The sequence below is a fragment of the Aspergillus nidulans genome, chromosome VI, assembly GCF_000011425.1.
Source record: "Aspergillus nidulans FGSC A4 chromosome VI".
Lineage (NCBI taxonomy): Eukaryota > Fungi > Ascomycota > Eurotiomycetes > Eurotiales > Aspergillaceae > Aspergillus > Aspergillus nidulans.
The window spans coordinates 2,351,134-2,363,930 of NC_066262.1; the positions used below are offsets into that span (position 1 = coordinate 2,351,134).

At 52.8% G+C, this 12,797-nt stretch overlaps 5 protein-coding genes across 5 annotated transcripts, besides 1 other annotated feature; 3 read left to right on the forward strand and 2 right to left on the reverse strand.

Moving 5' to 3' along the window:
- Positions 1–12,797: part of a sequence feature (contig 1.51 915..1114266(-1)) that runs on past both edges of the window.
- On the forward strand, positions 93–1,821 carry rpt1 (proteasome regulatory particle base subunit RPT1). The gene is made up of 4 exons (XM_655429.2): positions 93–311; positions 382–496; positions 547–763; positions 801–1,821. The coding sequence occupies exons 1-4, from the start codon at positions 217–219 to the stop codon at positions 1,703–1,705; spliced, it is 1,332 nt and encodes a 443-aa protein (XP_660521.1). The 5' UTR covers positions 93–216; the 3' UTR covers positions 1,706–1,821.
- ANIA_02916 (succinate dehydrogenase [ubiquinone] flavoprotein subunit) lies at positions 2,291–4,647 on the forward strand (the record flags this gene model as incomplete). Its single annotated transcript, XM_050612596.1, has 6 exons — positions 2,291–2,449; positions 2,526–2,580; positions 2,645–2,718; positions 2,774–2,937; positions 2,988–4,376; positions 4,428–4,647. Exons 1-6 carry the CDS (start codon positions 2,408–2,410, stop codon positions 4,645–4,647), a joined length of 1,944 nt encoding a protein of 647 aa, XP_050468504.1. The 5' UTR covers positions 2,291–2,407.
- On the forward strand, positions 5,872–7,196 carry ANIA_02915 (uncharacterized protein; the record flags this gene model as incomplete). Its single annotated transcript, XM_655427.1, has 2 exons — positions 5,872–6,925; positions 6,964–7,196. The coding sequence occupies 2 exons, from the start codon at positions 5,872–5,874 to the stop codon at positions 7,194–7,196; spliced, it is 1,287 nt and encodes a 428-aa protein (XP_660519.1).
- Positions 7,582–9,248, reverse strand: ANIA_02914 (argininosuccinate lyase ARG4). Its single transcript, XM_655426.2, has 3 exons — positions 9,152–9,248; positions 8,256–9,086; positions 7,582–8,207 (listed from the first exon to the last, which is right to left on the reverse strand). Exons 1-3 carry the CDS (start codon positions 9,201–9,203, stop codon positions 7,699–7,701), a joined length of 1,392 nt encoding a protein of 463 aa, XP_660518.2. The 5' UTR covers positions 9,204–9,248; the 3' UTR covers positions 7,582–7,698.
- ANIA_02913 (uncharacterized protein) lies at positions 11,506–12,658 on the reverse strand. The gene is made up of 2 exons (XM_655425.2): positions 12,470–12,658; positions 11,506–12,419 (listed from the first exon to the last, which is right to left on the reverse strand). Exons 1-2 carry the CDS (start codon positions 12,564–12,566, stop codon positions 11,713–11,715), a joined length of 804 nt encoding a protein of 267 aa, XP_660517.2. The 5' UTR covers positions 12,567–12,658; the 3' UTR covers positions 11,506–11,712.

Here is a 12,797-nt window from a genome sequence, read left to right on the forward strand (position 1 = left end):
CCGGGGCTTGGCGGCCACTAGCGTCAACAGCTCAAGCTGGACCTGAAGTCAGAACAGCCAGCTCTCGACATCATCCTACCCCAACTTGCACCTTATTCATCTTATTTCATTCATCCCTTTTTCCTTACAAAAACCTCCACTTGCCAGTACTTGCTCACGCTCTCATCTCCGGTTGCTAATCTCGTCTAATCCGTTCTCTCGCCACAACCTTTCACCATGCCTTCCGCCACGGGAGAGAACTGGGAGAAGTACAAGAAGAACTTTGCCGATGACGAAGAGCCCGAGAAGAAGATCACTCCTCTTACAGATGAGTATGTCGCTCGATAGATCCCAACTTCCGGCGCAGTGTCGTGCTTTGAGGTCGGTCGCTGACAGACGCAGGGACATTGCAGTACTTAAGACCTACGGCGCGGCTCCGTACGCGAACGCATTAAAAAAGCTAGAGAAGCAGATCAAAGAACGGCAAGCGAGCGTGAATGAGAAGATTGGCGTCAAGGTTCGCTTTGACAGGACATTTTTGCGACGACAGGACGCTGACGTGTCTAGGAATCCGACACTGGTCTCGCACCACCACATTTATGGGACGTTGCTGCGGACAGGCAACGCATGGCAGAGGAGCAGCCGCTGCAGGTTGCTCGTTGCACGAAGATCATCCAAGACGAGAAGGATTCAGACAAGAGCAAATATGTGATCAATGTCAAGCAGATTGCCAAATTTGTGGTCAACCTGGGGGAGCGAGTGAGTCCTACCGATATTGAGGAGGGTATGCGAGTTGGGTACGTTCGTCTTCTACTATCTAGACTTATCCCACACTGACCGACTTAGTGTCGACCGGAACAAGTACCAGATTATGTTGCCGTTGCCGCCCAAGATTGACCCTAGCGTTACGATGATGACTGTCGAAGATAAGCCCGATGTTACATATGGAGATGTTGGAGGCTGCAAGGAGCAAATCGAGAAACTACGAGAAGTCGTTGAGATGCCATTATTGTCCCCCGAACGGTTCGTCAACCTAGGTATTGATCCGCCAAAGGGAGCTCTACTTTACGGACCCCCCGGTACTGGTAAAACTCTCTGCGCGCGAGCCGTCGCCAACCGAACCGACGCTACCTTCATCCGTGTCATCGGCAGCGAGTTGGTGCAGAAGTATGTCGGCGAGGGTGCCCGAATGGTCCGTGAGCTTTTCGAAATGGCCCGAACAAAGAAAGCGTGCATTATCTTCTTCGACGAAATTGATGCTGTCGGTGGAGCCCGTTTCGACGACGGAGCAGGTGGTGACAATGAAGTTCAGCGTACCATGCTGGAACTCATCACACAACTTGACGGATTCGACGCCCGAGGTAACATCAAAGTCATGTTCGCTACCAACCGACCGTCAACCCTAGACCCGGCTCTGATGCGTCCCGGGCGTATTGACCGCAAGATCGAGTTCTCCCTGCCCGATGTAGAGGGCCGTGCCAACATCCTCCGCATTCACGCCAAGAGCATGTCCGTGGAGCGCGATATTCGATGGGAGCTTATCTCTCGACTATGCCCCAACGCGACAGGCGCAGAGCTCCGAAGCGTCGCGACAGAGGCCGGTATGTTCGCCATCCGTGCTCGACGGAAGGTCGCCACGGAGAAGGACTTTTTGGCCGCCGTGGATAAGGTGATCAAGGGCAACTTGAAATTCAACTCGACGGCGACATACATGCAGTACAATTAGACGTGCTACTGCTATGGTTGCGTATTGGGTTTATGTTGCATGGGGCTGTGTATGATCATTTAGCTAGTACAGCCCACGATGTTTCAACATATTAATGCTCAACAGCATACTTCTATATTCCCTAGCCGTCTAGTAGCCGTCTCGTAGTTATCTCGGCTCTCAGCTTCCGGCTTGATGTCACATGACTGCCCACGGCTCATCTCGGCATGATGAGACCCTCCCAAAGCGACGACCATCGCAGCCTCCAGAGGACTCACCTGTATAAGGCTTTCCAATTAGATATGTACCGATCATTAAATCTCCCAGTCTCTCCATAAACCCCATATCTAGCCCCGGAATCAATCTTATAGAACTTAGCCGGCAGAAACAGTATGATCCACGTGCTTCTATGGCTCCATCCAATCAAGTCGTCCCGGCTGCCCGAGGTGATTACCACTGCGGACAAATTACACGCAATACTATTGGCTGTCGGCCCCCGGTCTTCCCCGTCGGCAAGTGAAATGGCAGGATTATGTCAGCTAGCCTTCCGCTCTGCCCTTCGCGGATCGGTAGTAGCTTTGCCAGTTGCAACCCTGTTGAAGTTCACTCCAGTTTACTTCCTTCGGCTGTTGCTGCGTTGCTTGATTCACACGCTCTGTCAAGCATCTTCTTTTCTTTGTGTTACAGCTAGGGAAGAATTTTTTTTTTGTGCGGTCTGTCATCATGAGCTCCCTGGGCTTGCGGAGCTTGGCTCCCGCCTCGAAGGTTGGTTTTCTTTCGACTTCACCTCAATTCGTGATCCGAGGTCATGAATGATGGCTAATAAGACTGTGAACGATAGATCTCCCGTGCTTTGAGAGATCAGAGACGTTTGTTCTCCTCATCCCGCCCTGCAGGTACGCATTGATGATGTTTGAAAGCGAGATAACATGGTTGCGGTTGCTAACCCGCCCTGCGCAGCCCGCATTTTCGGCACGAACCCTTTGCGCGCTAAGCCTGCTGAAGGCTATATCTCAGAGAAATATCCGGTCATTGTAAGCAATTGGATTCGTTGTGCATGATGTTCAGGCAATTCTGACTCTTGTGTAGGACCACGAGTACGATGCGGTCGTCGTCGGTGCTGGAGGCGCTGGTCTGCGTGCCGCGTTCGGTTTGGCGGAAGCTGGATTCAACACTGCCTGTGTCTCGAAGCTCTTCCCTACTCGATCTCACACCGTTGCTGCTCAGGGTGGTATCAACGCTGCTCTTGGAAAGTAGGTTTTGGTCTTAATTTGTCCTGTCGCATGCGCTTATATGTGGACAGCATGCACCCCGATGACTGGAGATGGCACATGTACGATACCGTGAAGGGTTCCGATTGGCTTGGTGACCAGGATGCTATTCACTACATGACGAGGGAGGCCCCCGCTAGTGTCCGTGAGCTCGAGGGCTACGGATGCCCCTTCTCGCGTACCGAGGAAGGCCTCATCTACCAGCGTGCTTTCGGTGGTCAGTCCAAGGAGTTCGGTAAGGGCGGACAGGCGTACCGTTGCTGCGCCGTCGCCGACCGTACCGGCCACGCTCTTCTGCACACCCTCTACGGACAGTCTCTGCGCCACAACACCAACTACTTCATTGAGTACTTCGCCATGGATCTGCTGATGGAGAACGGCGAGTGCCGCGGTATCATCGCTTACAACCAGGAGGATGGAACTCTCCACCGTTTCAAGGCTCACCACACAGTTCTTGCTACCGGTGGATACGGTCGTGCCTACTTCAGTTGTACCTCTGCTCACACCTGTACCGGTGACGGTATGGCCATGGTTGCCCGTGCCGGTCTCCCTAACCAGGATCTGGAGTTCGTCCAGTTCCACCCCACTGGTATCTACGGTGCTGGATGCTTGATCACAGAGGGTGCCCGTGGTGAGGGTGGTTACCTGCTCAACTCCGAGGGTGAGCGTTTCATGGAGCGTTACGCCCCTACCGCTAAGGATCTGGCCTCCCGTGACGTCGTCTCCCGTTCCATGACCATGGAGATCCGTGAGGGCCGTGGTGTCGGTCCCGAAAAGGACCACATCTACCTTCAGCTCAGCCACCTTCCCGCCTCTCTCCTGCACGAGCGTCTCCCCGGTATCTCTGAGACCGCTTCCATCTTTGCTGGTGTTGATGTGACCAAGCAGCCCATCCCCGTCCTGCCCACCGTCCACTACAACATGGGTGGTATCCCCACCAAGTTCACCGGTGAGGTCCTGACCCAGGATGAGAACGGCAACGACAAGGTTGTTCCCGGTTTGTACGCTTGCGGTGAAGCCGCCTGTGTCTCTGTCCACGGTGCCAACCGTCTCGGTGCCAACTCCCTCCTGGATCTGGTCGTCTTCGGTCGTGCTGTTTCTCACCGTGTCAAGGAGATCGCCTCCCCCGGCAAGCCCCACGCCGAGCTGGCCTCCGACGCTGGTGCCGAATCCATCAAGGACCTTGACACTGTCCGCACTGCTGAGGGCCCTAAGTCCACCTTCGAGATCCGCAACGCCATGCAGAAGACCATGCAGACCGACGTCTCTGTCTTCCGTACCCAGGAGAGCTTGGATGAGGGTGTTGAGAAGATCACCAAGGTCGACCAGTTGTTCGACCAGGTCGGTACCAAGGACCGCAGCATGATCTGGAACTCCGATCTTGTTGAGACTCTTGAGCTTCGTAACCTTTTGACTTGCGCGTAAGTACCACAATTCACAGATACAACATGGAAACCAACTAATGACATCAGCACTCAAACTGCCGTTGCCGCCGCCAACCGCAAGGAGTCCCGTGGTGCCCACGCCCGTGAGGACTACCCCGACCGTGACGACGAGAACTGGATGAAACACACTCTCACATGGCAGAAGAAGCCTCACGGCAAGGTCGAGATCGGCTACCGCAGCGTCGTGCACAACACCCTTGACGAGAACGAGTGCAAGCCTGTTCCTCCCTTCAAGCGTGTCTACTAAGCACATACACCGTCACTGTGAGCTGGGTTGGTTATCAGACCCAACACGGTATCACTGCTTATAAAAGGATTTGGCGTCGCGTTGTCTATTAAAGGCCTGCAGTTGGAATAGCCTTGCGACTCGAGGCGAAAGGGAAAGAGTCATGAAAATTCGACCATGTTGATTTCCTATGTCTTCATATTGTGTATATCCATTGTTGCTTTTCTTCAAGGCGATGAGTTGGGAGTCACTCACGTTCTATTGTTTTTTATAGCCATCTGTTAGCTTATACAACCGGAGTTTTCTTTGCTTGAGTACTTGGTGCGTACACTAATTCGCTGGATTCTGTTCAACGGCTAAGCTGGCATGCTTTCCATTAAATAGAAAAAGCTAACCCTTTCCTAAGCCGCTCGCTGTGTTTCTGCATGAAACGTGTGGACCACGCGGTTCTTTGTCTGCATCGCAAACAAAGGAGTGCTGCTCTTGCACTCTAGATGGAGAGTATCAAAAGAAGAGCTAAGCCCCCGACATGTGCCATTGCTGCCCTCGGCCACCTCAGAAGAATATTCGAGGCTGGCTGTCTCAAGTACATTCTAGATTTCTGATCGAGCCCTTTGCGTCGCATAACCAGTAACGCCACTGACAAAGGCGTCAGCCGCGATGAGACAAACCAGACCCAAACCTCTTGCTTAAAATACTCTCATGAAAGGATGCCATCCAGACTCGTGATTCACTTCCATAACCCAGTAGCGTCAGGTTAACCATGGGACTATTGAATGAAACAGAACAGCTAGACTTGCCTGCTATGCGATAACGTACCTAAATCCAAATCTCATATGTTTCAATGCCATCTCACTCTTGCTCTCATTCTGTTGAGAAATGGCAGTATCTGTTCTCTGACTTCCTTTCCTCTCACTTTCTTTTTCTTGCCTGACTCTAACCTCAATTTGAGCTGGCCTCATGCTGAACAATCGTTGATTCGTACTGAACGGCCCCTCCGTTAGGTTGTTTCCTTCCATCTACAAATATTAATATAATTAGATTGAAATGGCTGATATAACGTGCTCGAAGCATACAACTTGGTATCCCTGCGCCAGCGGGTTCCTGGGCTGCTGCTCGGTTAATCCATGCGGTCTGGAAATATGCCCGGATGATAGTAATGGGCAGATGACAGAGTCTGCTTTGACAACTTGGTCGACTTGAACCGAACGACCGGCATCAGCCTCGACTTTGACGGCTTTGTCCATGTCACCTTCATCGACGACGGAATTTGAGTCATTGACGAGAGACAATGCTATCAAGGCTGCCACTTCTAGTGTCACAGAGAAGGCCACGATTACGCCCACCAGCACGCTGTCCAAGCTTGATGCGCACCCGACTCCTGCCAGCAATCTCGTATCATCTAGTCACCGTCTCAGAAGCACAATGATCGGAGCCATTGTAGGCGGCGTCATTAGCCTGGTCCTGATACTTTGCGTCATCGCATACTTCATACGCCGCACGAGAAAGCAGCGTGGGAGAGTCGGGAGACAGTTCACTCTTCTTCGCTGGCGACACCGTTGCCTGGAAGAGAAGCAGATGGATCTCGAGGAGACAGGGACCACAACCGGCACGATAGACTTTCATGCTCAGGCCAAGGGCCAGCCTCCTTTGGTGCGCACTCAGGACGTCGTAATCGGTAGTGGCAGTTGTACTGGTTTCATGAGCAGACAGAAACAGCCACAGACTATACTTGGAGAACAGTCACCAGTAGTCTCATTGATCCAAAAGCGCGAGACAGACTTACCGGACTCAATCCCGTCAGCGTTGACTTCTTCCCCGTCACCACTGGCAGCCCTCGAACCCGCCATGAGCCCCAAGACAAGTTTCAAACTCCAATTTGCCTTCACCCCTACTCCTCTACTCCCAGCAGCCATCCACCCAGCCCTTCATTCAGGCCAAGGCGAACATGCCTACCAACCAACAGCGTACTGGCCATCATCCTGCACTCCCGAAATGAGCAGATGCAGCAACACCAACATCATTACAAACAACGATGATGCACATGCAGATGCACATGAACAACCACATTCCCGGCGCCCCTCCACGACCCCCGAGCTCTTTGACACAGGTTTCTACCTCGGCCGCGTCGAACTGCCGACAACCTGCTCCCGCGAGCTCATAAACATTCCCTTTGCGGAGCGCCAGCGCCAACGCCAAAAGAGCCAGCTCCACCGCGGCACCACACATCTCCTCTCAATCACGACGCCCGACGGCGCGGTCCTATCGCCGAATTTCAATGGTCTCCCTGTCGACACTGGTGCGTTTATCCATGCATTGGGCTCACCGTATATTCAGGAACCTGGCCCTGTAGAGCTGAGACCAGAGAAGAGGGCATTGAAGGAGCAGAAGGAAATACAGAAGCAGAAACACAAGCACAAGCTGCTGCCGCTAAACCTGCTTCCTCCGCTCCCGCTCCCGCCATCGCCGTCGCGTCCGCCTCTGACCTCAAGCTCGCTGTCTTCGGGGCTGTCGTCATCACCGACACTGTCTTTATCGGCCTGAGCTGGCGAGGGAGTCGAGAGAGGTGAGGGAGGAGGTCACGGAGATATTCGAGGGGAAGTTAGTGTTGGTTGGTTTCGAGCTTGGTAATTTGTAGATTGGGTTGGAGAAATGAATAAGTAATTGGTCGACAGTTGGAAAAAGTAATGTGTTGAAGTGGGAAAGGTGAGAAACTGTGTTTGTCTTACTGACACTAATCAACAGCGCTATTGAAGTTGGGTGGAGTGAAGTTGCTAGGAACCCTAATTTCCTCCTGCTTGAGTTCTTGAGCCTTCAGATGCCTTTCACTGCATGGTTCTCATTGCACACTTGCTCATGGTCTAGAGCAAACGCTTCTTGTACCTGGCTAGAGCGAAGCTTGCTGATTTAGTTATATATTCATAATAAGATGGGAAGATGGATAGACGAGTAGCAATCCAAACTCTCTATGCATTAAAACATCCATATATCTCATAAGATCTAACCCGAGCTTTTTGACCCCAATTCCAACCTTCCCGCTTGCTTCATGTTACTGAAGTTCCTAGAATACACTCACAGAATGCTCTTGAGCACCGAAGTCTGCTCCAGCACTGCCCTCTTACTGCACCCACCAATAGCATCCTTCAACTCAACCGCCCGCTCGTAGTCCAGGCACTCCTGGATATCATCGCCAAACCTGTCATCCACGCTCTTGAGCTGCTCCAGGCTAAGCTGGTCCATGGGAACGCCGTGCTTCTCAGCGAGCTGGACGACGCGGCCGGAAATGTGGTGGCCCTCGCGGAAGGGCACGCCCTTGCGAACAAGGTAGTCGGCGAACTCGGTGGCGAGCATTTCAGGTGCCAAGGCGGCGGCCATCTTCTCTGGGATAGTGGTCAGCGTGGACAGCACGCCAGTCGCAATCTGGATGCTATCGCCGACGGTCTTGATGTGATCGAGGAGGGGCTCGACACTCTCTTGCAGATCTTTGTTGTATGTTGTAGGGAGACCCTTGATCGTGCACATTAGGCCGGCCATGTGGCCGAAGGCGCGGCCGGCTTTGCCACGGAGGAGTTCGAGGCTGTCTATACAATGATTAGAGAATCATAACGCAGAACATGGGGAAAACGCACCAGCGTTCTTCTTCTGAGGCATCAACGACGACCCAGTCGAGTACGCATCCGACAAGCGGACGAACCCAAACTCCAGACTGGAGTAGATGATCAGATCCTCCGCCCAGCGCGAGATCTTAAGCATAAACGAGCTTCCCCACTGCATCGTCTCCATCGCAAAGTCTCGATCGCCAACGGCATTCATCGAGTTGTACAGGAGCCCCTCAAAGCCCAGCTCCTTAGCCATAGCCTCTCGGTCAATGTGGAAGGGGTTACCCGCGAGCGCACCGGTACCGAGCGGCGAGCGGTTCACCCGCTTTGTGACCTCCCGCAGTCGCTTCAGCTCGTCGGCAAACGCAGTCGCATGGGACAAGAGCCAGTGACTCCAGCGGACTGGCTGGGCCTTCTGCAGGTGTGTGTATCCGGGCATGATATAGTCAATCTCGCTCTCGGCACGGGCAATAGAGACCTTGATGAGGTCGCTGAGGAAGGCATCGAGCTTGCGAAGCTCGTCGCGCAGCCACAGACGAAGATCGGTTGCGATCTGCTCGTTGCGGGAGCGGCCGGTGTGCAGCTTTCCGCCAATCTCCTTGCCGATGATCTCGGACAGACGGCGCTCGTTGGCAGTGTGGATGTCCTCGTCATTGGGCTTGACAACGAAGGTGTTTGTGCTCCATTCCTCGGCGATCTGCTTGAAGCCGCGCTCAATCTCAGAGAACTCGTGGGCGGAGAGAATGCCGGATTTTGTGTTGGCGCGGGCGAAGGCGATCGAGCCGGCGATGTCTTGCTTCCAGAGGATGCGGTCATAGGGGAGTGACTCGTTGTACTGGACCATGAGGGGGTCGAGGCCCTCTGTAGATAGGATGTTTGGTTAGCTTGGACCTGATTGCTCGCGGGAGGGGTGGTGCGGTACGCACGTGTGAATCGACCTCCCCACAGCATGTTCTCGGCAACTTTGGGAGCGCTCATTGTGATGCAATTGAGGGATGTCAGGAAGGAATTGATACAAATCAGGGCTTGTGGGTTGGGAGGTCTTGCGAGCTGCGATAAATCGAAAATGATTCATTCGGTGCGGTTATGGCGCTAGCCGCTTTGGGATGACTCATTGGCCGTTGAACATCTACTGTATGCTTTGCACGACCTCTATATACATGCTCTTGGGCTACTCTTAGAGAGATGCAAATATGAGATAAGATAATCACTTGTAGGTACATCTACTTTAAATCCATTTAAAGCGGATGTATAGCTTCCATTGTGCCGCACACAAAACTATGGCGGAAATATAAACTCCGTTATCGGCCTTGTCAACTGCACTCGGCCCAACACTGTAATAGTTCTCCAACGCCGGTTGAGAGACAAGATGGAACCCATTATGATGTATATTCGAGCACGTAGCATCTGTCATTCTCTGATATTTAGCACCAACTACATGCTACCTGCCAAAAGATATGCAGAACCCAGCAGCCCAGCAATCTACAACCGGGAGATCAGAAACCTACAACTTTCTGCCATACATCTAAGGTGATTTACAAGGACCCAGACTTTGGACTCCTCACCAACATCTTTCCGTCGTCATGCAACCCACTGGCTATAGTCAGCTGCGCCGCCGGTCTAAATGAGCACCCTGCTCTGACTCTTAGCTGCGGAATAACCTAGAATAATTATTAAGACCGGGATCCAGGTGGCCAGCTGACGCGCCCTGAGATAAGTTGAGGGAGGCTGGCGCCGCTGTTCAGATGGCTGCTATGTGGATTCGGACGCGGTAGACGTCTTTGTTGATCCATCGATCCAGGAGCCGGGCCCAGAGTTAGGCCTGTCGGTTGGCAGGCAGACCTTAGACTTGGGATGGGTGACATCCTGGCATGCTGGTCGGTTGGAGCCGATGGCTAGGGCCCGGGCGCATGCTAGCAGTAGCACATCAATAATGCATCGTCTCAGCTCTGTCGCGTGTCATCTTTTAGTCTCCAGATGTCAAATCGACCCGAGTTTCTGGAACCGAAGCGGCGCCCGCCGGCTGGCTGTCTTGGCTCGCTGTCTTGGATATTGGATATAGTGCCCAGGAGTATGGATAGACTGTTCTCCCCTGCGTACGGCAGATCCTGATGTTACCCCTGGAGCGACGCGGAATACGAAGGACGGGCGTTTCAAGGCCGCAACCCGTGGAGGACCCGAGTACCTGGTTCAGAGGCTAGCAGCCCCACTGAAGCGGCCTGTCAGACGGGATCTTCGACTTCATCGAGTGTTTTGTGTACAGAGTCATACCAAAAATGGGTAGAGCAGAGTAGACTGGAGGATCCTGTTCCTGGTCGGGTCCTGTTCCTGGTCGGGTCCTGCTCCTTGTAGGGTCCTGAATCCTGGGACACCAAGTCGACTCTGGAGCGCAGGGATCTGGACTCTATTCCAGCTTGGGAACGCACAATGGCACTAATATTGACATTAATATTGACTGGGATCTTGACTGGGGTTGAACCGTCACAAAGTCACACGGCGCTTATTTCTCATCATAGCCAAGATGAAACTTGACAGGATATTAATAGATCAACAGACCATCCTCGAATACGAATATCGGAGACAAAGCATACTCTGGAGTAGAATGTTCGAAATTAGATGATTCGATGGCAGGACCAGGGTGTTCCTCGCTAAGTGGAACGCGGCTCGCTCCTTCTCGTATTCTTGGAGATCGTCTAGGTGACAGGTCAAAATCAAATTCTCCATGACTAATGGGGTGACAGCTTGAGCTAGGTAATGAACTAGGTAAGGCCCTGGGGTGGGAAAACCTCGCTTATTTTAGTTCCATTGCATTGGGATACACAGAGCGAGGTGGCTGGCTGAATGCCGAGGTACATCCTACCTGCCCCTGACTAAATCCAGAGAAGAGCTTGGGACATGGACAAGGAGCGGTTGAAGAGAAGGCACCATGAGGGGAAAAATAAAAATAAAATAAAAACAAAAATAAAAGGAACCCAGATGGAAACTCAAGACACGAGGATCCCGGGCGATCTGCATCCTGCATCGTAGGGCTCGGACAGACCGATGTGAAGTGGCTGTGCTAAAGGCTAACGTGAAACGAACTCTTTGCATATTCTCCATAATAGTTCGTCAACGAAATCTTTTCTTCTTGCTTGTTCATTCTGATGATAGACGACTCTCTATTGGTTGCACAAATAGATGGTCTGCGTCAGGGCGGGATATCATTTTGTACCCTGGTTCTCAGACACGGCTCAGTGCCCCAACGCTAGGTATACCCATGTCTAGTACTATACGAAATGTGAGCTTGAAATTAGAGGATAGATTCCTGTTCTACTTTCGCCAGAAATAGCTCTTCTAGGTGGAGACGGGGCCCTGGACACGAATGTAACCGACTCGACGGCAAGCGAGATGCAAAGACATAGGAAATCCAAACGAGCGACAATCAGAGACCAAGTCGTAACTCATCATTCGTAACTAAGGGGAAAAAAAGACGCCTTTTGCCCACTTCTTACCATGGACTACGCGGCCCCACCATCCAATCCTCCATAGCCATCCATTCACTCCAATACTTCTCGGCCGTGCTGATCTCCTCCTCCGTCGCGTCGCGGATAGGTCGGAGGAACGGCGTATGCTCATCCGGAAGGACATCGTAGGCGGCCTTCGTAGCCGCGAACCCGGCGCTCTTCGCCGTGAAGAGGTAGTTCAGTCTCTCCTGTTTGGCAATGTTGCCGACACCGTTAACCCATTCGGCGCCGAAAAGTATCTCGAGAATAGCGGGAGTGTCATTCCCCGTTGCGACGAGGCGCCGGATGTAATGGCGAACAGAGACTTGAGATGAAGCCTGCGCGGTCTCTGAGGAATGGACGTCAAAGCGCGCGATCGGTTTTGATATTTGCTGGCAAGGCAGACGGATGTTGATGTATGCTGCGAGCGATTGCACAGCAGCGGAGTGCTGTGCGTGGTTGACGAAATGCTGCACGCATGCCGTGTACGCAGAATGCCAGTCAGGTAGATGGGGCACCTGGTAGATATTGAAGCCTAGACCCAGTCCTGGATCTAGTCCGTTTGGCGCAGAAACTGGCGCAGAAACTGGCCCGTTGGGCAATGGGCCGCCTGGCCCAGAGCCATGGGTATGGGCTGCGGAAGGTAATTCCATTGTAGACGGAGGGAGCGGCTCGAGTCTGGCGAAAGCGTGTTCAGCTTCCTTAATTGATTCTGTGGGGATCTTTAGAGCAGAAGGGAAGAGTGGGCAAAGGGCAGCTTACTTGCGGACTGGGAAGGCACGATGGCGACGAAAGAGGGATCGAGCATACTCAAGCACACTGAGGCCTGCTTTCCAGCGTCCAGTCCGTTCAGTGTCATTGCCGTAGGGCATAGAAGTGAGTCGGGAGGGTTGGAAAAACCCCAGGTACCGGTGCAATGGAGTAGGACGATGAAAGAAAGGTCAGAACTGGAATTGAGACTTGAACTTGTATCGGCACTATGCAAAGCGAGGAAGAAGGTCCTCCTTATACCCGCGGACCCAAGCTCCGTCCATCTCTCCGCGCCCAACAACGACGGTCATTCCGAAGCCCTCGTGTGTCCGGCCAAGAC

Coding starts and splice junctions, on each gene's coding strand:
- rpt1 (XM_655429.2), top strand. CDS start 217: ATGCCTTCCGCCACGGGAGAGAACTGGGAGAAGTACAAGAAGAACTTT. Junction 312..381: donor ATCACTCCTCTTACAGATGA/GTATGTCGCTCG, acceptor TGACAGACGCAG/GGACATTGCAGTACTTAAGA. Junction 764..800: donor TCCTACCGATATTGAGGAGG/GTATGCGAGTTG, acceptor TCTACTATCTAG/ACTTATCCCACACTGACCGA.
- ANIA_02914 (XM_655426.2), bottom strand. CDS start 9,203: ATGAGCGCTCCCAAAGTTGCCGAGAACATGCTGTGGGGAGGTCGATTC. Junction 9,087..9,151: donor GTGGGGAGGTCGATTCACAC/GTGCGTACCGCA, acceptor TCCTATCTACAG/AGGGCCTCGACCCCCTCATG. Junction 8,208..8,255: donor GCCTCAGAAGAAGAACGCTG/GTGCGTTTTCCC, acceptor ATCATTGTATAG/ACAGCCTCGAACTCCTCCGT.
- ANIA_02913 (XM_655425.2), bottom strand. CDS start 12,566: ATGACACTGAACGGACTGGACGCTGGAAAGCAGGCCTCAGTGTGCTTG. Junction 12,420..12,469: donor CGTGCCTTCCCAGTCCGCAA/GTAAGCTGCCCT, acceptor AGATCCCCACAG/AATCAATTAAGGAAGCTGAA.